The sequence below is a fragment of the Balaenoptera borealis genome (genome assembly GCF_965194805.1).
Source record: "Balaenoptera borealis genome assembly, chromosome: 9".
In the NCBI taxonomy this organism is placed as follows: domain Eukaryota; kingdom Metazoa; phylum Chordata; class Mammalia; order Artiodactyla; family Balaenopteridae; genus Balaenoptera; species Balaenoptera borealis.
The window spans coordinates 25,335,991-25,361,886 of record NC_138873.1 but is presented as its reverse complement, the minus strand read 5'-3'; the positions used below and the strand labels follow the sequence as shown (position 1 = coordinate 25,361,886).

The following is a 25,896-nucleotide window of genomic DNA, read 5'->3' as shown; positions in this document are numbered from 1 at the left end:
TGTACTTAGGTAAGAGCACCGGTCAGAGGGGTGAATGCAGCCCCAACGCTCGCTGAGATCCTCAGAGATTTTCACAAACGGATCCTCCTGAAGTCTCAAGGACTGGAATCACCGTAAGTCCATACCTATGTGGTACCCTGCTTCTCCAACAGACTACCTTTCCCTGACCCTTCTCCCACGACCTCGGCTCCTCCTCTGCCTACAGCGCCCCCGGGGCTCCTCTTAGCCTCCCACACAGACAAACAAGAGGGAAGGAGCGGACAGTGGGACGGGGCCAGCCCAATTCTCACACTCCATTAGGGCGCCCACTCCTTCGAGGCGGCCAGGAACCTTCGGAACCCGAGAGCGCCACACGCGCCCGCCACCTGCACGGCCGCCGGGTCTCGGGTCCCGCCGTCCCCACCCGAGAGCCCGACCCTCGCGCTGGGCCGGGGCTCCGGGGTTCCGCGCGGATGCCCGAGAGCCGGCTCGGGGCCGCCAGGGGGCGGGAGGGAGCAGCAGGCTGGGCGCCTCCCCGCCTCGTTCCCCTCCCCCGAGCCGCTTGCCACTCACGGATTTTCACTCGGCGGTGGTCGAGGCGCGCGGTGGCGGCGTGCAGGGCGTCGAGGCGGCGGTGCAGCGCTGCGGTGCGGCGGCCCAGGGCGGCCGCCTGTCCCTCGAGCTCGCCGAAGATGTCCCCGGCGCAGCGCGACAGGTCGGCGAGCTGCTCCAGCAGGCAGACCAGGGCGTGCGAGCTGACCTGCTCCAGCGAGCGGAAGAGCGGCGCGCCCGCCGCCCCGGCCGCCTCCGGCTGGCGCAGCCGCGCGGGCTCCACGGTCCTCTGGTGGAAGGGCATGGCCGGGCCGGGCGGCGCGGGCGAGCGCGGCACTCAGTCCGGCCCCCGTCGGCGCGGGGCGCCAGTCCGCATCCAACACAAAGAAAAGTCCGGGCGGCGGCGGGGCGCCGAGGGGGGAGCCGGGAGGCTCCTACCCGCCGGGGAGCGGCGAGGCGGGCGGGCGGGACGGACCGACGGGCGGGCGGGCGGCGAGGAGGAGGAGCGGCGGCCGCCCGGGGAGCCGCGGGGAAGGGCTCCGGAGGGTCCGAGCGGCGGCCGCCTGGCGCCCGGCGGCGCCCTTCCAGCCGCCAGGGTTCCCGGGCCGCGCGGCCAAAGGAAGTTCGAGGAGCAGCTCCCGGGCTGGGGGCGCGGCGGGCGAGGCAGCGAGTGGAGACGCGAGTCCCGCTGAAGTTTGCAGGGAGGCAGGAAAGAGCCGGCGGCTCCTTCCCTCCCTCCCGATTGGAGAGGGAGGAGGAAGCGGGGGAAGTGCCGCCGACACCGGGCGAGAGGGAGGGGAGGCGAAAGAAAGGAAAGGGGGAGGAGAAAAGGGCCGGCCCGGGGAACCACCTGCGGCTCCCGCGGCCGGCGCGCCCAGCGCTCGCGGGGAGGTGGTGGCCCCGCGCCTGGACGCACCCTGGCGGGCCGGGCACGGCCGCCCGGTCCGGGGGTTCCCACGTCGCCGCCCCACTTCCCGTCAAAGCCCCCCCGGCGGTTGGGCAGAGCCCTCGCCCGACCCCCGGCCCCCGCGCGGGGAGGGGTGGGGCGCCGCGGGGCGGAGGCACGGGGGAGGCGGCGGCGGCGGCGAGCCCAGCTCCGGCTGCTCACCTGCGCTTCTGCCTGCGGGGCCCGGGTCAGCGCGCCCCGCTCGCCGGCGACGCCCCGGGGCCTCTGTGGGTCCCCCTAGGCTCTCCCAGTCCCCCTCTGGAAGGCGGCCACGGCTTCCGGGCCGCTTCGGTGGATCTAAAAGAGGACCTCGTTAAATCGCCCAGTGGCCAGGGGTTCTGTAGCCGACTAGGAGTGCGCGCGTCCCAACTGGGGGGCGGGGAGGACTCTAAGGACTTCTTTTTGGAGATGCTTCAAGTGAGGTTTTCTTAGCAAAATGGCTCCTCCTGTGGCTCCCTCCCCTCCATCTGGAAGGGTCCTGGAGAAATGTGCTGAATCTGGGTTTCTTGCCCCAACCATGTGAGAGAGAGAGAGAGTGAGTGTGTGTGTGTTGGGAAAGTGGGGAACGAGGGGGGTGGGGGGAGACGGGGGAGAGGGCGGCCCAGAACCTAGAACCCTGAATTCGGTGCCTGGAAGACGTTTAAGCTAAATGCTATTGAGATCATCGTCATGGGACGCCCCACTAACTCAAACCTTCTGGTTAGAAGTATTTGAGGAGACTGAGTCCAATACCCTGAAGCTAAAATCTCACTGGCCTCCTCGCTATGTTTGCTCAGCAAAGGAATCTCGGTTCTTCGGTTTCTGCCCCCCAAGTGACCCGAATTGCTGTGCTGTTGGGTTGCAGTTTGGGAATCAGTCTCCCAGAGCTGTGCTGATTTTACTACAAAGTGGATTCCCTTTCTCTGGGAGACAGGAGACATGCAAGACAAACAGGCCTAAGGGAGCACCTTCAGATGAAAGTTAATAGATAGAAATGGGTTTTGGTCTTTCCCTTGTACAGCTGATCATTTTTCACAGTATGGGCAAATAACAGTCTCATAGATCACCCACTCTGACAACCTTCGGGTTATTATGAGGCACAAAGGAACTGCTGCTGTCCCTGAAAAAAATGCTTTGAAATTTATGAAGCACCGTATAAACATCAGGTACAGTATAAAAGTGTGTGATTCCCTCAAGAAGCATTTGTTGAGCGCCTGTGTGTGAAGCACTGGCTAGAAATAAGATACAGTCAGCAAAGCTGGCTCCATCCCAGCCATCAGGGGGCTCCCGGTGCAGGGAACCAGAAATAACATTTTGAATTCACAAATAATTCACCTATTTAAAGCATACAATTCAGTGGATTTTAGTATATTCAGTGTTACGCAAACATCACAATTTTAGAACATTTTAATCACCTCCTCCTCTATCCCCCCCTCCACCAAAAAAACAGTTCTCTTCAATACTCACTCATCTTTTTGTTTCTATGTATCTGCCTCTTCTGGACATTTCATATAAAGGAAATTACACAATATGTGCCCCTTTGTGTCTATCTTTTGCTTAGCATCCTGTTCTCCAGGTTCATCCATGTTACACCCTATATAAGTGCTTCAGTTCCTTTTATGGCTGAATAATATTACATTGCATGGATATACCACATTCGTTTATCCATTCATCCGTTGATGGACAGCTGAGTTTCCACTTTGGGGCTATTATAAGTACTGGGGCTATGCACATTCATGTACAAGTTTTTGTGTGGATATAGGTTTTCATTTCTGTTGAGTATACACCCAGGAGTAGAACTGATGTGTCACATGGTAATTGTGTTTAACTTTTTGAGGAACTGCCAGACCATTTTCCAAAGTAGCTGCACCATTTAACATTCCCACCAGCAATGTATAAGGGTTCCAATTTCTCCACATCCTCACCAATACTTGATATTATCTTTTTAATTCTAGCCATCCTAATGGTTGTGAAGTGGTATCTCATTGTGGGTTTGATTTACATTTCCCTGAAAGCTAATGATTTGGAGCATCTTTTCATGTTCTTATTAGCCATTTGTTTCTCTTCTTTGTAATAAGATAGCATACATTTGTGGAGAAATGTCTGTTCAGAAATTTTGTCCATTTTTGAAAGACTGGATTATTGTCTTTTTGTTATTAAGAAGGAATTGGTCTTTACATAGTCTAGATACATGTCCTTTATCATGAATAACACTAACTGCTTCAGCAGACTGTTGTGGTTCAGCATTGTTCATTAATTTATGCATTCATCCTTCTCATCCCTTGAGACTGTCGTCTTGGTCTGCAAAGAAATATGGTTTCATCACATAAACTAATATAAGGGGAGCAAGGACATTTTTGTTAATTTGTAATCCTGGGGCAATATGAATAGAATTTTTTAATAAAATGATTTCAGTACTCCAGACGCTGACTTTAAGCTCTCCACGTAACCAGAACATTGAATAAACAGGATTCGTGGAGTGTACCCATAAAAGCAACTCAATTTTTGTTGCCTGCTGCCCCGTTAAAAATCAGTTCAATAAGGATAGTTCTTCCCCTTCCACTTAATGACAACTCAAGCAGTCCCATAACTATTTTGTTCTCTCTCAGGCAACTGAAAATCCTGCTATTACTTAGAGATAAGACATGCTCTTATTTCAGTAATTAAAATCTTGCCCCTTCCCCAGCAGGGCTTTCTGTGGGCAGAAGTCAGGCAAAGGGCTTTGTCCTCCATCTCATCCTCCCCGGCCAGCTTGCTAACGATCATAAGGGGAGGGAGGAGTGGGGCAGCAGGAAAGTTTATAAGGTACTGGTACTCTGACAAAAAGGGCATCACACCCTCTGGGCCTGATGGACGTGTGAAGCCAAATCTTTCATGAACACTTCTGTGGCCCCTACAGGGAATGTTTGAACATACTTCCTGAGACGCTGGCAAGGAAGTCTCTCAGTCTTGGTTTTCCTTGAGTCCACTCCACACAGACTCTCGCTGTTGGGTCCTCTCAACTCTCCAGCAAGACCTTTTAGGCAGAATCCCTTTCAAAATGACCCCAAGCTGACCTTCCTACTGTGGACTCCCATATGGTCTCTGAGATTCACACATTTCTAGAAAGCTTATGGTTGAAAGGTAGAACAACTTCCTCCCAGACATGGCCCTCTACTCTGCCCCATAGGATGCAGTCCCTTCCTCAGGTGGGAATCTGGCACCATCCACTGTCAGCTTGGAGCCTACAGCACGTGCTCAGGGGTTCTGAGAAAGTCCTCACCTGGCTCGGTGGTAGATGCCAGCGCCCCTACCCTTGCGGAGTGAGGCCAGAACTCCCCAGGCAGCTCCATCCAAACAAATCCTCCTCCCAAAGCCCTCCCCACAGTAACCTCTTTTGTAGCCTCTGTCTGAATAGGTATCTCATCAGTCCTCAACCACTTAGTACTTTGAGATTTCCACCTTGTAGTCTCCATCCTAACTCATTTTGGTATCTGATAGCTGTCATTTCCTGGTGCATCAGTCACAACTTCCCAATTAACATCCTGTAAAATAATATATATAACAGAAAACACTATGCTAATTTATTCCAAGAAGAATTTAATGCCACCTACTAAGTTAAGGAAAGTAGGAAAAGAATCTCATTTGGGAGAGAAGTGGTTTGGTGTGACATGCAGTTAGAAGGATCTGATGGGTAGGTAAAGATCTGAGGGTGGAATTCAGATAAGGTTTGGGAGCCGTAGAGGTAATACTTAAAGGTAATACTTGAATACATGAGAACAGATGTCCTAAGAGCTAATAGATGACTAAGTGTAAGGATGGATGAGCAGAGAGCTAAGGTCCAAGTCAGGGAAAGGCCCCAGCCAGGGGGCAAGAGGAGAAGAAAGGAGATTGAAAGAAAACAGAGGAGGAAATCTGAGTGGTGGCTTTCACCAATCCCTAGGGTAGTGGGGCTTCAGACTGAAAAAGTGGCCAAAACGAGGCAGGTAGAGGTAAGTGGGGAAGGGGTTATTGGCAACCTTCAAAAGAACAATTCCATTATGACAGTGGGGGCAGAAGCCAGATATCAGTGATATGAATAGAGAGGATATATAGAGAGAGAGGATATCTGTGTGTGTGTGTGTGTGTGTGTGTGTGTGTGTGTGTGTGTGTGTGTGTGTGTGTATGGAACATTCATAGAGAAAACTGCCATGAAAAGAAGCTCAAAAACGGATTTGATAAGGCATTATTATCAAAACATTTTTCCCCTCAAAGTAGTGCTTGAAAACCACTGGCTCAAGATGGCACTCAAGGTCTGGCTCAAGATGGCGCTAGGAAAACCAGGACACTGCCCACCCTAGTGGGCCATCCTCCCCCTTTCTGCTGACAGAACTCACCTTGTGTACCAGTATGTCCAGCCTCTTGAGATGTCATAATCCTTCTGTCCCATCCTGGTTTGACCGTGAGTGGTCAGGTGTGAACCAAATCTAAGCCAATAAATTTTAAGGGGAAGTGGGAGCCTTCGAGAAATATTCACCTCCTTGATGAGAGGGGAAAGAACAGAGAAGGCTCTCTCATTGTCATCTCTCTGGTCAGACCCCTGCCTCCTGCCTTTGGATGCACTCCGATCGTGATGGGATATCTGGAACTGCGGCAGGATCTTGAGACCATGAGAGGCAACCCAGAAGAATGAAAGCCATCATGCAAAAACTGCACTTGCCCCATCAGGATGACCCCATATGCACTTAAGGGGTAAATCCTCGTGGTCTGGGGCCCAGGAACATTAGCATCACCTGGGATCTCATTAGAACTATAGAATCGCAGGCCCCAGATTGACTGAGAATCTGTTTCAACAAGCTCCCCAGGTGAATCAGATGTATTGTAATATTTTAGTTTGAGAAGCACTAAACTGTTGGTTGGATTTTTCTGTTACTTCAGTTGAATACAGGAATTTATGAGGGGAAGAAGTAGTGGGTGATCAAGGGATTGAAGATTCTGGAGACAATTAAGTGAATATGGAAGGAAGAGACCAAGAATACAAATGAAGTTGCCAGATGGCCTAGATCTCAGTAAGACGGGAGCAGAAACCATCCATTTGGAGGGGATATAAGAAAGGAAATGTGGGGAGTTTCTTAGCAACTCAACAAGTGGGGAATACAAGAATTACTGAATGACAGCTCAGGTGAGTTGGATGGCTTGAGTAAGAGGTACATGGATCTAACTTTTCTGCACTCTAGAAGCCCCAGAACAGAGAGAGCAGACGGTTGCAAATTAACACAGTGGGAACTTCAGGGGGATCAAGGTCACGATGAAGGTCATCATTAAAAGGCTGTCTGTGGAGTATGAGGTGGATTGGAGAATGTGGTGGACAAACATAAGTAAACGGCCTGAGTTCGAGGGGAGAGTTTCCAGCATGCAGTCCTGGGAAGGCCCAGAACTTCACGGAATGGGCCTGAAGTGGCTGCAGGAGAATATCAGAAAAAATACGCACGAACGTGGTGATTAGAGAAGGGGGCACCAGATATGAAATCTCAGAGATAGAACAATGACTTATGGTTATGTGAATGGAAAAAAGAAATGTTCTTAATGACAAAGGAAAGCAAACTGCATCAACCAACTAGGGGATGTACAGTTGATGTCTACTTCTTGATAATTATCCAAAAGGTAAAAATTAAAATCTGCCTTTAATGGAAATAAAATATTTGCCCCATTTGAAACAAAATATTTTCTACAGTGCTCAATAAATCTTTTTTGTCCCTATAGTAGTCAATAAATCTTATCAAAAAGGACTCAAACTTTACATGATAATAGATATGGGTTTCACCTCAGGGTTTATGATAAAAATTGACACCAACTGTATTCGTTTCCTCAGGCTGCCATAACAAATTACAAACTGGATGGCTTAAAACATCAGAAATGTATTGTCTCACTATTCTGGAAGCTAGAAATATGAAATCAAGGTGTCAGCAGGGCCCTGCTCCCTCTGAAACCTGTCGAGGAGAATCCTTTCTTGTTTCTGGTATTTGCCAACAATCTTTGGTGTTTCTTGGCTTAGAGGTGGATGCATCAGTCCAATCCCTGCCTCCATTGTCACATGGCCACATTCTCCCCACGTGTCTCTGTCTCTGTGTCTCTACCCTTCTTATAAGGACACCAGTCACACTGGATTAAAGGCCCACCCTACTCCAGTAAGACTTCATCTTAACTTATTACATCTGCCAAGATCCTACTGCCAAGGAAGGTCACAGTGTGAGGTACTGGGGGCTAGAACTTCAACATACCTTTTTAAGGGACACAATTAAACCAGTAACACTAACCCAATGAGATGGCAGAATCAACTGTTTTTAGGTTAATTATTTAGATCAAGAGAATCTTCATGCCTAAATTACTAGAGGCAGAAAGCAATGGCATATTAAACTCCCAGGTCCCAGCTTGGGACCTTTCTGGGTGAGGCAGGGGGTGCTGGGAAGGGTGACAGGATAGAAACACTGGGGGAGGCTGGTGTTCTGGGCTCTGGTCACAGCCCTCCTGTTGGTTGTTCTGTGCAGCTGTCACCCCTCTTCCTCCATTCATAAATTCTGCAAGGGATCGGGCTCTGCCCTTGACTCTGTTGATCTCTGCTCAACAGTCAACAAGAACTGAGAAAGCAGAAAGGAGCCCTGAGGTCTGAGACTACATCTGTACATGAAACCATGACTAGCGCTCTGTATTCACACTTTCCATTAACATATTTGAAGAGAGAATAAAGAGAAATCCTATTAAATCAACTCCAGAACCAAAGTGGTAGAAGTTTAAATACTTTGTAAAGACTCCAAAAACTAGAGGAAAGCAAAATCAGAAGTCCTGATAGAGTATACAGTATTTTCCAACTTTTTGATACATAGTACAAATTGTTATTGTATGAAAAGTCTCATGGTTGATACACTATTAGTATCACTTACCCAGTAGGAAAAAATGCAACAAATTATCATAATGTGAAAAAGACACAATAGGCACAGTGGGGTGTAACATGTAACATTCAGTCCAGGAAATATACTGTAGTTTATATGTGGGATTTGCCAAGTGATAGAAATTTCTGTCCAGTCAGTCTGGAGACTTCTGTAAACCAAAGAGTCTTCTGCTTTTAACAGACACTGGCAGGCAAGTGGTAATTTTCCCCAAATTAAAAATGACACTGGTCTTTGATTAGCCAGAGAGATCTTCCTCAAATGCAAATCTGATTATGGCCCTCAGCTAGAGAACCTTCAAAGCATTTCCAATACCTTTAGGATTATCCTTAATGGGGGGCTTAAAGCCTGAAGGTGTGGTCCTGCCTTTCTCTCCAGCCTCTACTCTCACCCTCACCTGAGAGTGGGGCGGGCCGTACAGACTCAACATTTTCTTCAGTTAAAAGAGTCTCTCCCGGGACTTCCCTGGCGGTCCAGTGGTTAAGACTCCGCGCTTCCACTGCAGGGGGCACGGGTTCAATCCCTGGTCAGTGAGGATCATGCATGCTGCATGGCATGGCCAAAAAAAAAAAGTCTCTCCTTCCTCCTCCCCTCCCCCCCTTATTCTCTTCTTTATAGTTCCCTTGACTCCCTCCTTCAGATGTTCACTCACATCACTTCCTTGACTAAACCTGCCCTCACCTCCCCAGCCAGGTCAGTTCTCCCTATCATCAGGTACTGAACTTCTCCTTCTTGAACATATGAGAGTTTGTATTTATACATTCATGTGATTTTTAAATTAATATCTATATTAGTCAGGGCTCTGAAAGGAAACAAATCAACTCAGATGGTTCAGTTAAGAGAACTGAACAAAGATAAGATGTTACAGAGGTGTGAGCAGGTTAAGAGAGGCATCAATGGATGCTGAGACCCCCGGACTAGCAGTAGTGGGGAGCCTTTGGGGCCCCTGGGTTTGAAGGGTGTAAGGGGAGCACCACCCTGATTCCCCTCCAGGACTGACCTCATCCACCAGCAGCGGGGGGTACTGGTGGCCAACAGGCATTAGCCAAATCCCTCTTTGGGACTTGTCCTCCACTAAAAGGAACTTCCTTACTGAAGACATGCCCTTCCCTAGAGGCAACCACACACAATGGCTGGTCTACATGGAGGTATAAATGTCCCGCCCACTTGCCCAGTTGTGACAACTGCAGGGCCATCCCAACATATTCTGCCCAGTCCTGCTTCCCTCACTTCCCCACCCCAAGTAGCAACCCCAAGTAGCAACCCCAAGCACTCACTCCTCAGCAAACCTTCTACAGACAGAGTATCAGAGTCTGTTTCCCAAAGAACCTGACCTGGAAAAAAAGCCCAGGGGAAGGAAGTGTTCTCAAAGCACCATACAAGCTGGTGCCTTGAGAAGGAGGTCACTTGTAAACTGAAGAAGTGCATTCACTGCCAAAAATGTAGCCCTTGAGCAGGAAGAGAACGGGGGGGGGAAATATCCCAATCTCTCCTCTCCCCACTTTCAATCTCTTGCCGGTACTTCGCATTGGTGGGAAGCTGGCCCAACATCCTGGGCTAGAACAGATCAGGTAATAGTTGTGGTGGGCAGAGGGAAGCAGACACAAATGGAGGTTAATCAGAACAGCCCACCTTTTCCCCTCAGCATCCATTTCTGCTCTTCCCTCAATGAAGAAACTCTGACCCCCAACATGTGGGAAACACCCCTAGCTACTGTCAGCCACAGGATGCCAATTCAGTTATGTTCTGAGCAGGACCTAAACTGCAATGTTAACTACCTTCAGAACTTCATATGGGGTAGCAGGAAAGGAGGGGAGGATAAAGAAAGAAATCAATTAGCATAAGTTATGCACCCACCTCTATAACTAGTCTTGCGGGGGTCTAAGCTGATAACCACAACACCCGTCTTCTACCACCCACTCCATATTCTCTTTACTCTAGGTCAGCGCCTGTTACGGTAAACCAAACCTTCATTCCTGAAGGATCTGAGTCCCGGACAATAACCTTCCATTGACTGTTTTGTGTCGCAACAACCAGATATCTCTTCAGTAAGCAGCCAATACCTCCAGTGGCAAGAGGAGCCCCCAGTAACCAAGAGGGTCGTCTTAGCTTCCAATTTAATAGAACCATGGTTATGTTCTCTAGCAGAACATAGACAATTTTCCCCCCTTGTGGACGAGGACTTCTAATGAGAAGCCAGCTGGCCAGGGAGACTGAGAGATGCTCAGGCATGAAGGATGGAGGAGGGGATAGATAGCAAATAGAAAATAACCAGTACAATGAGAAGAAATAGAAGAAGAAGTGGCTGCCACCAGGGAAAGTAAAGGTCAGGAGGAAGAGTCTGCCAACTACGTAAGATACAAAAGAGATCACAGATGAGTGTGAATATAACAAGTTAAAAATAAAAATAATCATACCCATTAGCAGATGATCCAGGCAACATCCAACAAGTAGTTAGAACCTAATGCTCAAGTAAGGAGAAGAGGCTGGAAAATATGCTTGTGGGGAGATGTTCATAACGGGTGAGAAGTGAAGCTCAGGAAGTAGGTAAGATTTAGAGTCAGCAAAGACTGATGGAGCAGCCTCCCGGAGACTTCCATAGAGCCATCTTCATTCTCACAACAGTGGTGTGTAGTTAAGATTGTCTCCATTTTTTCTTTTTTTTTTGTCTCCATTTTTTGACATGAACAAATAGATTCAGAAAGATTCAGTGACTTTCTCAAAATTGCATAGAAGCAAGGAGCCTGGGTCTCTAGGGGTCTCACCAAGGGAGAGAGAAGGGACAGGGCGTTGTATTTCTGAGCACCTCTTACGTACCAGGGATCGTGCCAGGCATTGTGTGCACATTATCTCACTTAATCCTCATGTAATCTGAAGGTAAGTTTTACTGTACCCACTTTATAGATGAGGTAGCTGAGAGGCTCAGTAAATTTAAGTACCTTGTCCAAGAGCTCAAAGCTAGGAACCAATAGAGTCGGAGTCTGAACCCAGGTCAGGCCCCAGGATCCCTAATTATTCAACTATGTCACACTACAAGGGGGCCCAGAACACATTTTACTGGTAAGAAAAGAAACAAGATCCAGAAAACCACAAAAGAGTTCCTCAAATAAGCCTGAGAAGATCCAAAAATAGCCTAGTATCTCGGAAGTCAAGGGGAGACTTTTTCACTGGGAGACGAATAATATCATGGAAACACAGTGGATTCTACTAGCTCCAAAAATGCTACAAGCTGGCTGTGAGACCAGATAGCAATCTCTTAGCTTATCTGGGCCACTGTTTCCTCATGATGAACAGTACAGAGGCTTCTCCTCTACCTCCAGACTTACCTGTATACATACGCATCATTTCCTCCATCTCCAGGTGGACGTTCTACCTGCCTGTGCTTATTAGGAAGGATTCATCTGTTCCTGCATCTCCAACACCGTGCTCCTACAATCACCCCTCTCTGGAATCTTTGCTCTCTCTCTATCCCCATTTGCCACTTGAGCATTTAAGACACACTCACACCTCTCATTAAAGGATGAAAAACCCTTCCCTTCATCCTGATTTTCTATATAATTAGCCACCCCACCCTTCTTTCTCTTTCCCTTCCTAGTCAAGCTTCTAGACTAGTCTGCATTTGAGGTCTCCAGGTCCGCAAACCAAGTCACTGCAATCTGCTCTCTCACCCATCCCTCCTTCGGAATGGCTCTGCTGATGTCACCCACAACCTCGTGCTTGCTTTGGCCCGTGACTCTATGCTGCATCTCCCATTTTTTGACCATTTCCACTTTCTTGAAGCTGTTCCCAGGTTTCTGCCATGCTCCTTTTTCACTCACTCTGTATCATATTTTCCTAATTTGAGGGGCTAAAAGCTATGAACACACTGTGAAAAATGCACATTTGCAGGAAATATGGCTTTTATTTTTCTGAGCCTCTACAGGCCACCACACTGACCTTGGAGGAGTTACTGTACCTCAGCTCATAGAGGCTCCCAGAGCTACACCTATGACTTTATTGCTTAAATGCCCAGCTCTTCATTTTACACCAGAGCTCACAGCTCAGCTCTTTCCACTTCCCAGCTGTGCGGCTCTGGGAAAGGCAGTTCACCCCTCATATCTCCATTCCTCATATGTAAAGCAGAGATCATAGCAAGATAATCCTTATGTGGTTGCTGTGATACCCACATGAGTTACAACCTGTAAAGTGCTTAGCCACTGCCTGGTACATAGTTTGTTGTTACTTAATGAACGTGTGTTATGTAACTAGATCTCAATTCTCCTTTCTTCCTTCCTTCTTTCCTTTCCTTCCTTTTCTTCTCCTCCTCCTTCCCTCCCTTCCTCTCACTCTCCCTCTCTCTTTCTTCCCCCCTCTCTCTCTTCCTCCTTCCTTCCCCCAAATCCATTTGCTCAACTGCTAAAGGACATTTCAACCTGAAAGTCTCACAGAAATATCCCAAACTGAGCTCATCTACTCCACCTACCCCAACTTGCTCCTCCGTTAGCATTTCTTGTACCTGGACTACTCCTTACAACACGCCACACAGCCTCCCTCCAGAACGACAGCCATCTGTTGGTAAACATTTGGGTGACAGAGATGTTCAACTGGCTACAGATCTGCCACCCAAATTATATTCCACCATCTTGTCTATAAGGAGATCATGGGAGACTATCAAAGGCCTTACTGAAATCACGTTGCCATTCTTCTGTTCTACAAGTAACCACCTCAAGAAGGAATGAAGGAACTGTGACTCAAAGAGAGAAAACAGCTATAGAAGATGAAATGCAGCAAATAAATAGCCTTTAAAATCTCAACCAGAGCAGCTAGAAGTAACTTCTTTACAGTTATTCGACTATAATGTATGAATTCTACAAAAAACAAGGTAAAAGAAAACCTGAATCAGAATCAGGGCAGGAACATTTCTCTTGGCCAATTTCAACATCTTATTGAGAAGAGACTGGAAGTGCCAGTATTACACTACGTACTTTTTTAGCTTTCTGCTTTCATATTTATACTTTGCTGAACTGTTTAGTAAATAGTATCAGCTTCTTTCCATAGTATGGATTACTCCCTGCAGAGCAGTTTTTACCCAGCAGCTTTTAAAAAACTCAGCTGGTCTTCATCAACTGACAATACAGGAAACAGCTTATAAACCTATTATTTTTTGTTCGCTGTGAATATTGTTTACTACAGCTTCACTTGAGAAATTCCTTTTAAAACTTATATTAGGAAAAGCACTGCTTCCTAGAAGAAATGAGTTTGTTTTTTCTCCACGGTTAATTAAAAAAATTTTAACTGACCATAGACCCATAGCTTCATGACAAATTTATTGTCCTATTATAGTACCTGTGCCCTCCGGGCCAGGATATATGTGTTCTATTTTCACCCAATCCCACCACCACACTTATTAACTTTCCACTCTATTTTCCATGACCTTACTTTAAACAAAATTCTATTTATTGAATATTTACTTTTTTACATGTGTACCTGGTGAGCTGCCTCAAATCCTTGGTTGATAAAGGTGAGGTGTGCATTAAATTTAAATTAACTATGTATTAGTTATTTAATATGGTGCCATCATTCCCAATTAACCCCTGTTACTATTTTTATTTTTTTATTTAAAAAAATTTTTTGTTCTTACAGTTTTTTGCGGGGGAGGGGAGGGTGGCACACCATGAAGCTCATGGGAATCTTAGTTCCCTGGCCAGAGATCGAACCTGGGCCCCCTGCAGTGGAAGCACAGAGTCCTAACCACTGGACTGCCAGGTGTTCTTCCAGTTTTATTGGGACATAATTGACATACAGCACTGTAAAAGTTTAAGGTGTACAGCATAGTGATTGGACTTACATACCTCATGAAATGATTATCACAATAAGTTTAGTAAACATCCGTCATCTCATATAGATACAACTTAAAGAAATAGAAAAAAATTTTTTTCCTTGTGATGCAAACTCTTACGATTTACTCTCTTAACAATTTTCATATAGAACGTACAGCAAAGTTAATTTATATTTATCATGTTGTACATCACATCCCTAGTACTTATGTGAAAGTCTGTACCTTCCCTCTTATTACTTTTAATGTTCTAAGGTTGCAAAAATAGTTTATGCATTATCATAAGGGGAGGTACCTAAACCAAGTGAGCCCACCTGGCAATTGCAGTGACCACCCTGCTGCCCAGACTGGACAGACCGAGCAAGTCCTGCTCCATCTGGAGGCGACAAATCGTCTTATCCGCACAGTAGGCCTCTCTCTCTTCCAGTGTCCGTGCTCCAAATGTGGTGTCATAAGATGATGAAGTGGGTCAGATGAATTTATTATTCAGTAAATTCATATTATTTTCCTTCTCCAATTTCCAATCAAGGATCCTAATTTTATGTCTCTTTCCTCTCCTTCCTCCCTCGTCTGGTCATTTATTTCATTCTTCATCTTCAAATTCAAAAAGAAGAAATGGGATCAAAACAACCTAAATGTCCATCAGCAGATGAATGGATAAAGAAGATATATACAATGGGATACTACTGAGCCATAAAAAAAGAACAAAATAATGCCATTTGCAGCAACATGGGTGGACCTAGAGATTATCATACTAAGTGAAGTCAGTCAGAAAGAGAAGGACAAATACCCTATGATATCACTTATATATGGAATCTAAAATGTGGCACAAATAAACTTATTTACAAAACAGACTCACAGACACAGAGAACAGACTTATGGTTGCCAAGGGGGAGGGGAGGTGGAGGAGGGATGGATTGAGAGTCTGGGGTTAGTAGATGCAACTATTATATATAGAATGGATAAACAACAAGGTCCTACTATATAGCACAAGGAACTATATTCAATAACCTGTGATAAACCATAATGGAAAAGAATATGAAAAAGAATGTACATATGTATAACTGAATCACTTTGCTGCAGAGTAGAAATTAACACAACATTGTAAATCAACTATACTTCAGTAAAATAAATTTTAAAAAAAAGAAACGGGAAAAACATGACCAAATATTAGGCTATTAAAACTATGTACCTGAGACAAGAAAAAATTGAAAGACCAATTTTCTATAGTCAAAATGGAAAATTAAGAATATTCTTATTTCAAGAAGCTCTGAAAGAAAAGTTTTTTCTAGAATTATCTATAGAAATTGCTTTATTTCCTACATGCAGTAAACATCTAAATTGTCCACTTCTTTTCGATCATGGAGATCTAAGAAACATGGTCAGGAAAACTGTTCTTTCTCCGTTGTGAAGTTATTTTAAGTTTAGGCTCCTTGTTTTACTCTCTTTTTTTTTCCACTTTCAACTACTACTTAAGCCTAATATATTAATGTAACATTCTATGAGAAAGTAATTATGTAAATACAAACAAGGTATAATTTTCTTACTTATTAAGTCTCCAGAAAAAAATCTACACCAAGAGAAAACAAAAATGCTTTCAGATACATATATATATATATATATATATATATATATATATATATATATATTCCTTTGTTTCCATTTTTCTCACATCTTGTGAAAGGGCTATTGGCTATTTCTTTTGAAAAATACAAAATGGTAAAATTTTAAATTATTGTATTATGCTTCAATAAACAGATATGATAAGGGAACACTGTCAATAACAGAATAATTCATCATTTTACGTAGGTAGTTGATTATTTGTAATATTACGCATCCCCAAGGATCAAACCCAAAGAGCTTTTTCATGAATGTGGGAAACTGGCGCATTCTCAGAAATTTTCACAATAATATATATTTAGTCAGAGGTGAACTTACTGTGAAGGTAACAAGGCTAATGCCTCAGGGCTCCTCACTTGATTTTTCCTTGGCCCTGTGAGGAGACCTTATCAATGTGTTCACAGGGCCACATATTTTTGTGAAGTTTGCAAAAATCAATTATTTGGTATTCTTTCTTCTCAAAGAGGGATTCCAAAATTGCATAAGCTTTGGGCTGCATAAAGCCTGGATCTATGCCTCATCTCAATGGAAAACGACCTAGCAGTCTATTTTTCTCAAAGTAAGACCATAACTACAGCAAACCAGCTCTCTTCTATAAAATACTGTTTTAATTGCATAAGACTAAGAAAAAAACATGTGCCTATTTGGGTCATTTATATTAGGCTATTTTTAAAGTAATATGGAAATACAATTTGAAGAAATGCCCTTTTTAATATTCAACTAAGTCCAACTGTAACATAAATAATTAGCTTTTAACTTCTATTAATAATTTAGCCGTAACTCACACTTCCTAATAAACTAGAATTTGGCAATAATTCAATATACAATTAAGATTTCACAGACATGCCCAGATTTTTTTAAATGTATGCCCATAAAGAGTTGAAATAATATGTCTCCCCCAACATTTCCCCTTCTAGAAAAAAGTACATTTAAGAAAAAAAAAACTGAACATAAAAAATTACATGTCCATTATGACCTTTTCGTAAGGAAAACTAATGTTTTATCAAATCAGGATGTTTATGACATATAAGTATCTTTCATTACAGAGTATTCTTTCTGTCATTGAAATTCAGCAATTATAATCCTAAACTATGCTTGCCAATCTTAACCACAAGGAAGTTAGAGAGAAAGGTAATTCATAAGACAGCTCAGTACCCCAAACCACCTAGATTATTGTGGGCCATAGTCAACACCTCAAATTATACTGAGAAACAAACAGGTAGCCAAAGGGAAATGTAGAATACAATTCTGAGCAATTTATAATTTTATTCCTTAGAGCTTGTGCCTCTCAACCATCAAGTGGCCCAACTGTGCATGATCTGTAGCTTCCAAACGGCTCCTCAAAGTGTGTTGCAGACATCCAGCCTCAAGCTCACAAAGGCCACCTAGCATAGTGCCCCGAAGCTCTCATAAGTTTTACCCAGAGTAGGTGCTCACGCTAAATATCTGTTGGTAATGTGCCATGAAGGTGATGGCAAGCCACTGCTGACCATCAATTGCTCAGGTGACCTTGCCCACAATCCACACCTGGATCAACTTGCACGCCCCTTCCTTAGAGGGCACTTAGACCTGAACTGTGGTCCTGATTCCACAGCCAAAATAAAAGATTCAGTCATGTGTTTCTGTACCTTGAGAGTGAAGAGATTCGGTCAAGGCCAAGTATCTCAACTTGAGGGTAGGTGGGGGGTAAGGAGAAAGCTGACAATATCAGAAAGTGTCCTGATGCTGGAGTTACAACAGTGACTTCTCCTTTAAAAGTTACTGAAATTTTCTAGGCTTCTCTGGTGGTGCAGTGGTTAAGAATCCGCCTGCCACTGCAGGGGACACAGGTTCGAGCCCTGGGGAGATCCCACATGCCGCGGAGCAACTAAGCTGGTGCATCACAACTACTGAGCCTGCGCCCTAGAGCCCATGAGCCACAGCTACTGAAGCCTGTGCACCTAGAGCCCGTGCTCTGCAACAAGAGAAGCCACCACAATGAGAAGCTCGCCCATCACAGCGAAGAGTAGCCCCTCTCGCCGCAACTAGAGAAAGCCCGCACGCAGCAACGAAGACCCAACGCAGCCAAAAATAAATAAATTTATTAAAAAAAAGTTACTGATATTTTCGAGGCACCTACCATGTGCTGGGCATTATGCCAAGGACTGTACAGGCATTATCTCATTTAAATAACTACAAACAGGACTACAAACAGGTTTTAGTAGTACTGCCATTTTACAGATAAGGAAATAGATTTGGTGCATAGCTAGTGCATGAAGGAGAGACTCTGGATTTATATTCAGCCTGATTCAAGAGCTTGGATTTGAAAACTTTATGCCAATGTTTCCCAAAGTCTGAAACAGAATCTCTGGCAATCTGTGATAGGATTTTACTTGGTGCACGGATGCTTCATTAAATATTGAGAAAGTCATGTTCTTTTGAAGGTCTTTCAATCCTTCCTTTCCTATCAAGGAGAAAGGCTCAGTTTGGTGTTGAATTGTCAACACCTCTCTAACGCTTGCTGGTCTCCTTTTGTAAACAATGAGACCAAGCCACAGGCTCAGCCTTCGGCAGGCAGTGGTATCTAGCTGGAAGTTAACAAGTATTTTCATAGTATTTGTTTTCATATATTTTATATTTATGGAATGTGATATGGGTTTTTCATCATGTAGTAAAACAAACTTTTCCTTTTCAGTAAGTTTATTTAAACAGTGAGCATATTTAGAGAAAATATTAAGTAAATGTGGTGATCAGCTTATGGCCAGTCTATCTCCCTAGGTATCCCATCAAACACAATAGGTAGTGCTGTGAAGGTACTTTGTAGATTTGACTAAAGTCCATAATCACTTGATTTTAAGTGCGGGAGATTATCCTGGAGTATCTGAGTGGGCTCAATGTAATCACAAGGGTCCTTAAAGGGAAAGAAGGAGGCAAGAGAGTCAGAGAAGATGTGAGGACAGAAGCAGAGGTCAGAGTGATGCAGCCACAAGCCAAGGAATGTGGGCAGCTGGTAGAAGGAGAAAAAGGCAAGGGAATGGATTCCCCCCTAGAGCTTCCCTAAAATGCAGCCCTGTGTACGCCCTGATCTTAGCACAGTGAAACTGCTTTTGGACTTATGACCTCCAGAACTGTAAGAAGAGTAAATTTGTGTTGTTTTAAGCCACTAAGTTAGTGGTACTTTGTTACAGTGGCAACAGGAAACTAACACATTAGCCTATGACGTTTGCTAGGCCACAAATGACACAGTAAGCCAGATGGTACTAAGTTACAATACCTATCTAGAAACCAAGGGTCAGACTGCTTATTAAACAGTTTAGAGAGAACAGCGCTCTTTTCCCTAAATTTTGAAATGTTAGTTTATGCCTGTTAAAGGTTATTGGTGCATAGTAGGTGCTCAGTGGACATCCAGGGAGTGGATGGATGATGAAAGGTGAGTGAGAAGGAGAGAAATATTTCCCGGTGAACATGCTGTGGGACTTGCTCTCCTCTGCAAGAGCTGTGTCTGCCAAGTGAGGTTGGCCATTTGCCTCAACAAGAAAAGTAAAAAGGCGCCTGGGTCACCATTAGGAAGCAAGCAGTCTTAGGACTAAAGGTTTGCTGCCTGTAAATCAACTGCTCCACAGATACCAACTTCCAGGATTTTGACACTATGCTCTTTTTGTGTTGTGAATTTCTTAACCATCTTTAGGTCTGATCACCCAGTGGCTATAACCCCCTGATATGGCATTTGCCTAGAAATTGCTCTCCTTCCTGATTTATGACTTCTCATTTAACCTAAACTTCTCATTTTATCCTTATCTCCGTTTCATTATCTAGCTGCTGGTTTCCTTCTTGTGGACCTTCAATCATTATTTGAACCTTATGGCATTACTCACGTGTGAAGTTTAACCCATCTCAAGCATTGACTTCTGGTTTTGCTACATCTTTTTCCTGGGCTTCAACTTCAGAACCAAAGATTTTTCATTTTTTGTTTTTATATAGTATAGACTCAAATTATTTTAATAGTATTTTAAAATAATAGATGCAAATGGGTTTTTTAATTTCATAGTACCAAAAAGTATTGAACCTATCTTGAACCCCAGTTCCCTTGTGAAAGAGAGACAGAGACAGAATTATTCTTCCAGAGAAGTTTGATGCATATGCAAGGCTATATATCTCTATCTGTACTCTTTAACAGCAGTAGTATTCTGTACACTGTTCTCTGTTCTCCACCTTGCTTTTTTTTAAAACTTAAAAGCATATAATAATAATAATAATAATTAATAATAATTCTTAGGGTTGCTGTAAGGATTAATCAGTTAATCCTTTGTTCATTCCTGGGCACTAAATAAAACTTTGTTAAATAAAATACATACTCTCTTTAATAACAAAATTTCTAAGACTCTAAAGGATGTTATTTAAAATCAACATACTCTATCATTAATTTTTATTATTTCATATTCTTTTAAAATAATATGTAATAAACACATTTTACACTCCTATAATCAATATAAACTTGCAATCTTGATTGTTTTTTAAAAAATGATTTATGTAGAGCTTGTCATTAATGACTCAGCCTGTAAACTTGTAACTTCATATGTTCTAAAATGCATATAAGTCATGGTTTGTGTAATCTGTCCCCTGATGTTGAGCATTTGTGATACGTATAAACTTTTGCTATAATATATAGCACTACTAAAATAAAAGAAGCTTAAAATGAAGAGGGGGGTCTTAGAAGTCACATTTCCTTGATACAGGTATATCCTATGACAGTCCATATAGCCCAGCTTCCACTGAACACACCTAGTGAAACTCACTGCTTCACAGAAGAGCCCATTCCGTTTTTCCATTTGGAACTGTTCTAGTACAAAGTTCTGTATCTTTAACCCCATATCTTGCTCTTATCCAGGCCTAATTCTATCCCATCTTGCATTTCCCCTCTGGCCTCTATATCTGAGGTCAAGACTCATCCTGTGCCCTAACCTATAGGCACCAATGATCCAGCAACAACATGAACTCTTAAAATAAAATTTCCAGTTTTAATGGAACATCCCTTTAAAAGGTTTATAACTTGCTTAGTTTTGATGCTTTTATATTTCTATAAAATGTCGAACAATTAAATTTACTGGCTGAGCAAATGTAAAACAAAGCTATATATTTACTTCTGATAGGTACCATGGGCAAACTGGATAAAAATGTTGCTCAGTATACATTTTCAAATTACATTCACTTATTAGACTAGTACTGAGTAATGCAATTGGCAAACTAATCATTGTCACTAAGTGAGCTATATCAACCCTTTAGACTGAATTTCTGACATAGTCAGATTAACAAACCATCTGCTAAACAAAGTTCCATAGAGACCTGGAAGCTGTCCACTGATGACTCAGATAAGAACAAATGTGTTACACAGTCACTATAACACACCAGAAAATTGTGAAAACTAGACATTGTTACTCTTTTTCTGATGGTCTTTGTACAAGAACTTTTAACCTTGGAGATTCCAAAGAAGTTTAAATGAACACTGAAATAGCAATTGAATAATTCCAAATTTCAAGAAGGGAATGGAGAAAAGCTGTAAATAATTTCATAAAGCTTTCCTAGGATTTAAAAGGAAAATTTATCTTGGGACAATATAGGCACAATTATAATAAAATGGTGATTGGGAACTGGATGCGCTGAATGTGAGATCCCATGGCTGGATGAGAGACTCCATGAGGCCCCACAACTGGTGGTATCTCTGGGACAGCCCTTTCACCCAGCAACAGAGCCTGGCCCAGTGTAGGCAGTAAAACAAACAAACAAACAAAATTCCAATTTAAAAATAAGACATTATTATGCTGAAAGATATAAATGTCAACATGAATAAACAGATACTCCACATTCAAGCCTGTAATAAATTATTAACTAATCCTGAGAACAAAGACTAAATCATTTTAACCACAAAGTTCCTATTTTATTGAGACATACAAATGCTGAAAGAATTCATCACCAGCAGACCCACGCTTTAAGAAATATTAAAGGCAAAAGAAAATAGATACCAGATGGAAATATGGATCTAGAAAAGGAATAAAGAGCACTGGAAATAGTAGCTATGTGGGTAAATTATATGATTTTTTTCTCTCATTTAAATATTTTTAAATGCTAATTGAATGTTTAAACAAACATAACAGTGTATTATAGACTTAATAACATATATAATTTAAATGTATGACAGAAATAAATTTAAACATTGCTAGGGGAAAAAAGGTCATTTTTTCATCATAAAATGATGCCATCATAAAGGCTTATGCTCTTAATAAGAGAGTTTCAAAATACATGAAACAAAAACTGATAGAACTACGTGGAGTAATAGATAAATCTACAGTTATAGTCAGAGATTTCTACTCCCTCTCTCAATAATTAATAATACAAGTAGACAGAAAATTAAGGAAGATATAGAATGGGACAGCACTATCAATTTGATTTAACTGACATTTATAGAATTCTTCAACCGCAGCAGAAAACATAATTTTTTCAGTTGCACATAGAGCATTTACTTAAACAAACCATATTTGTGGCCACAAAAAAGTGTCAATAAATTTTAAAGGATTCAAGTCATAAAAAGTGTGTTCTCTGACCACAATAGAATTAAATTAGAAATAAATAGCAGAAAGATCTCTGGAAAATCCTCAAATATTTGGAATAAAAATAACATACTTTTAAATAATCCATAGGTCAAAGAAGAAATCAAAAGGGAAACTTGAAAGTATTTGAAACCGAATGAAAATTAAAACATTTAGTGGGAAACTTATAGCACTAAACGCTTACATTAGAAAAAAGAAAAGGTACCAAATCACTGATCCAGCTTCCACCTTAAGGAATTAGAAAAAAGAAAACAAATGAAAACCAGAGTAAGCAGAAGAAAGGAAATAATTAAGATCACAGAGGAAAGAAAGAAATAGAAAACATGAAAACAATAGAGAATATCAATGAAATTCATATACAAAAGTCAATTGTATTTCTGTATATTGGCAATGATCAATTGGATATTGAAATAAAAAAAAAAACAATTTACAACAGTGTCAAAAACGTATAAAATACTTTGGGATATATCTGACAAAATATGTGCAAGACTTCTATACTAAAATCACTATATTGTACATCTGTAATTTATATAATATTGTACAGCAGCTATACTTCAACTTTTAAAAAGATACACCATTAAACACAAACATACTAAAAAAAAAGTGCTAGACAAAAAAATAATAATCTAGTTAAGTAGGCCTCTGTAAAAATAGAACCAAAAATATCAGGACAGTAAAAAGATTTGCTTAAAACCAATCTGCTAAAAAACAAACAAACAAACAAAAACCCTACAAAACACTGCTGAGAGAAGTTAAAGTAAAATAAATGGAGAGATAGCTCATCATGGGTCAGAACACTTTACATTGTTAAGATGCCAATTCCCCAAAAATGGAGCTATGAATTCAATGCAGTCCCAATCAAAATTCCAGCAAGTGATACATGCTACAACATGAATGACTCTTGTGCACATTATGCTAAATGAAAGAAGATAGACACAAAAAGGCAAAATATTGTATGATTTCATTTACATGAAATGTCCGTAAGAGGCAAATCCACGGAAACAGAAAACAGATTAGTGGTTACTAGGCGCTGGTGGGAGAGTAATGGGGAGTGATTGCTAATGGATACAAGCTTTCTTTTGGAGGTGATAGAAATGTTCTGGAATTAAATAGTGGTGATGGTTGCACAACTTATACACTTTAGAATGGCTAAAATGGTTCATTTTATGTGATATGAATTTTATCTCAATTTTAAAAAGTCTACTTATAATAAAATCCCAGCAGGCATTTTTACAGTAATTGACAAATTGATTCTAAAATTCATATGGAAATGCAAAGGACTTGACATAGCCAAAACAACTTTAAAAAAATAGAACAAAGTTAGAGGGCTAACTCTACCTAATTTCAATGCTTACTATACAGGTACAGTATTCAAGACAGTGTAGTACTGAAGTATAGACAAATAAAGCAATAGAACAGAATAGAGAGTACAGAAATAGACCCACACATAAACGGACAACTGCTTTTCAACAAAGATGCAAAGGCAATTTAGTGAAGAAAGGATTGTCTTTTCAACAAATGGTTGGAATAACCACCTGGAATAATCAGATATCCACATACAATAATAATAATAATAATAAACTTCCATCCATACCTTGCACCGTATACAAAAATTAACTCACAATTGACCATTGGCCTAAATGTAAAACCTAAAACTACAAAGCTTTCAGAAGATAACAGGACAAAATCTTTCTGACCTTGGGTTAGGCAAAGATTTCTTACATACAACACTAAAATCACAACTCATAAAAGAAAAATATTAATAAATTGGACTTAAAATTTAAACCTCTGCTCTTTGAAGGATACCGTTAAGAGAATTAAAAGACAAGCCATGGATGGGAGAAAATATTTGCTAAGCACATATCTAATAAAGGACTTGTATCTGAATATAAAGAACTTTCAAAGAAAGAAGCTGCCCTGTAGAAGAGGACTGAAATTGAGAAGCAAAGGGACTTCCCTGGTGGCACAGTGGTTAAGAATCTGCCTGCCAATGCAGGGGACACGGGGTTCAAGCCCTGGTCTGGGAGGATCCCACATGCCACGAAGCAACGAAGCCCATGTGTCACAACTACTGAGCCTGCGCTCTAGAGCCCGCGAGCCACAACTACTGAGCCCACATGTCACAACTACCGAAGCCCACGTGCCTAGAGGCCGTGCTCTGCAACAAGAGAAACCACCACAATGGGAAGCCGCGCACCACAATGAAGAGTGGTCCCCGCTCGCCGCAACTAGAGAAAGCCCACGCACAGCAACGAAGACCCAACGCAGCCAAAAATTAATTTAATTAATTAAAAAAAAACAAACTGAGAAGCAAAATGCATCCTGGCAGTGTTCTGGCCTCAAATGCCCGTTGCCCTGAGATACAATGAGACTGGGGCCTTCCCCACAGTTTGGTTACATGAGTCAATAAGTTACCCTTTCTGTCTAAGTGGGTTTGAGTAAGTTTCTTATTCCTTGCAACCAAAAATGCATCTTTAATATGAGTCATTTAGAGGAATGGAAGTATGAGAGAGAGGAATCGGAAAAAGGAACATAAGAATGATGTTCTGTAAGAACAACTGTCAAGAAACAAAAGATTCAGCGTGATCGCACGGAACTGGTGGTATACGGCCATGTACTTGGCTATGAGTTCATATTTTACCACCTATCAAAAATTTTAGGGACTTCCCTGGTGGCGCAGTGGTTAAGAATCTGCCTGCCAATGCAGGGGACACGGGTTCAAGCCCTGGTCCGGGAAGATCCCGCATGCTGCGGAGCAACTAAGCCCGTGCGCCACAACTACTGAGCCCGTGTGCCACAGCTGCTAAAGCCTGCGCACCTAGAGTCCGAGCTCCGCAACAAGAGAAGTCACTGCAGTGAGAAGCCCGTGCACCGCAACGAGGAGGAGCCCGCGCTCACTGCAACTAGAGAAAGCCCGCGCGCAGCAACGAAGACCCAACGCAGCCAAAAATAAATTAATTAATTAATTTAAAAAAAATTTTAAAGCACACATATTTCAACTCAAGAAATCAACTGCTAGATATCTATCCTAGAGAAATACGGGGACATATGCACAAGGAGAAGTGTATAAGGATATTCACCACAACTTCACTGTAATAATCAACAATTACAAACAACTAAATTGTCCATCAGAAGAATATTAAACAATCCATTGTAGATCCACATCATGGAATACCTGGTAGCAGCTTAAAAGAATAAGATGGATCCATAATGTACTAACATGGAAAAGAGCTCAGAGACAAGTTGTTATGTGACACGAGCAAATGGCATTCTTTAGCACATTTCAGTTTTAAAAAATAAAACGTACAGAGCAAACCTCTACATTTCTATATGTGGACATGCATGTAGGTAAATGTATAGAAGAGAACTGGAAGATTTCACTGCCAACTGATAACTGAATTCACCTCTAGCGAAGGGATGGAGATTGGGAGGAGTTAAAAGGAGCCTTTTAGTTTAGTTTTTTTTTAATAATTCCAGTTTTGTTTAAAAGTATTTATCAGTTTGCCTGTTTTGTTT

At 42.5% G+C, this 25,896-nt stretch overlaps 1 protein-coding gene and 1 long non-coding RNA gene across 7 annotated transcripts in view; one reads left to right on the top strand and one right to left on the bottom strand.

The window, feature by feature from the left end:
• Positions 1-25,896, bottom strand: part of NHSL1 (NHS like 1) — a gene marked incomplete at its 5' end in the record, with an annotated part of 304,070 nt that overhangs the window by 237,583 nt on the left and 40,591 nt on the right. The window contains one exon of one of the 6 annotated variants that reach the window (XM_082405598.1): positions 553-1,578. The exons of 1 other annotated variant lie outside the window; for it this stretch is intronic. In XM_082405598.1, the coding sequence (XP_082261724.1) occupies positions 553-835 (283 nt within the window). Of the gene's footprint in view, positions 1-552; positions 1,579-25,896 lie in introns of those variants that run through there. 4 more of the 6 variants (XM_082405605.1, XM_082405608.1, XM_082405599.1 and 1 more) reach the window with 4 other exon arrangements.
• Positions 1-25,896, top strand: part of LOC309635020 — a 51,291-nt gene that overhangs the window by 13,392 nt on the left and 12,003 nt on the right. The window contains exons 2-3 of the long non-coding RNA XR_014248582.1: positions 10-113; positions 5,693-25,896. The exon at positions 5,693-25,896 is cut by the window's right edge and continues 12,003 nt beyond it. This is a non-coding gene — a long non-coding RNA (uncharacterized lncRNA). The remainder of the gene's footprint in view (positions 1-9; positions 114-5,692) is intronic.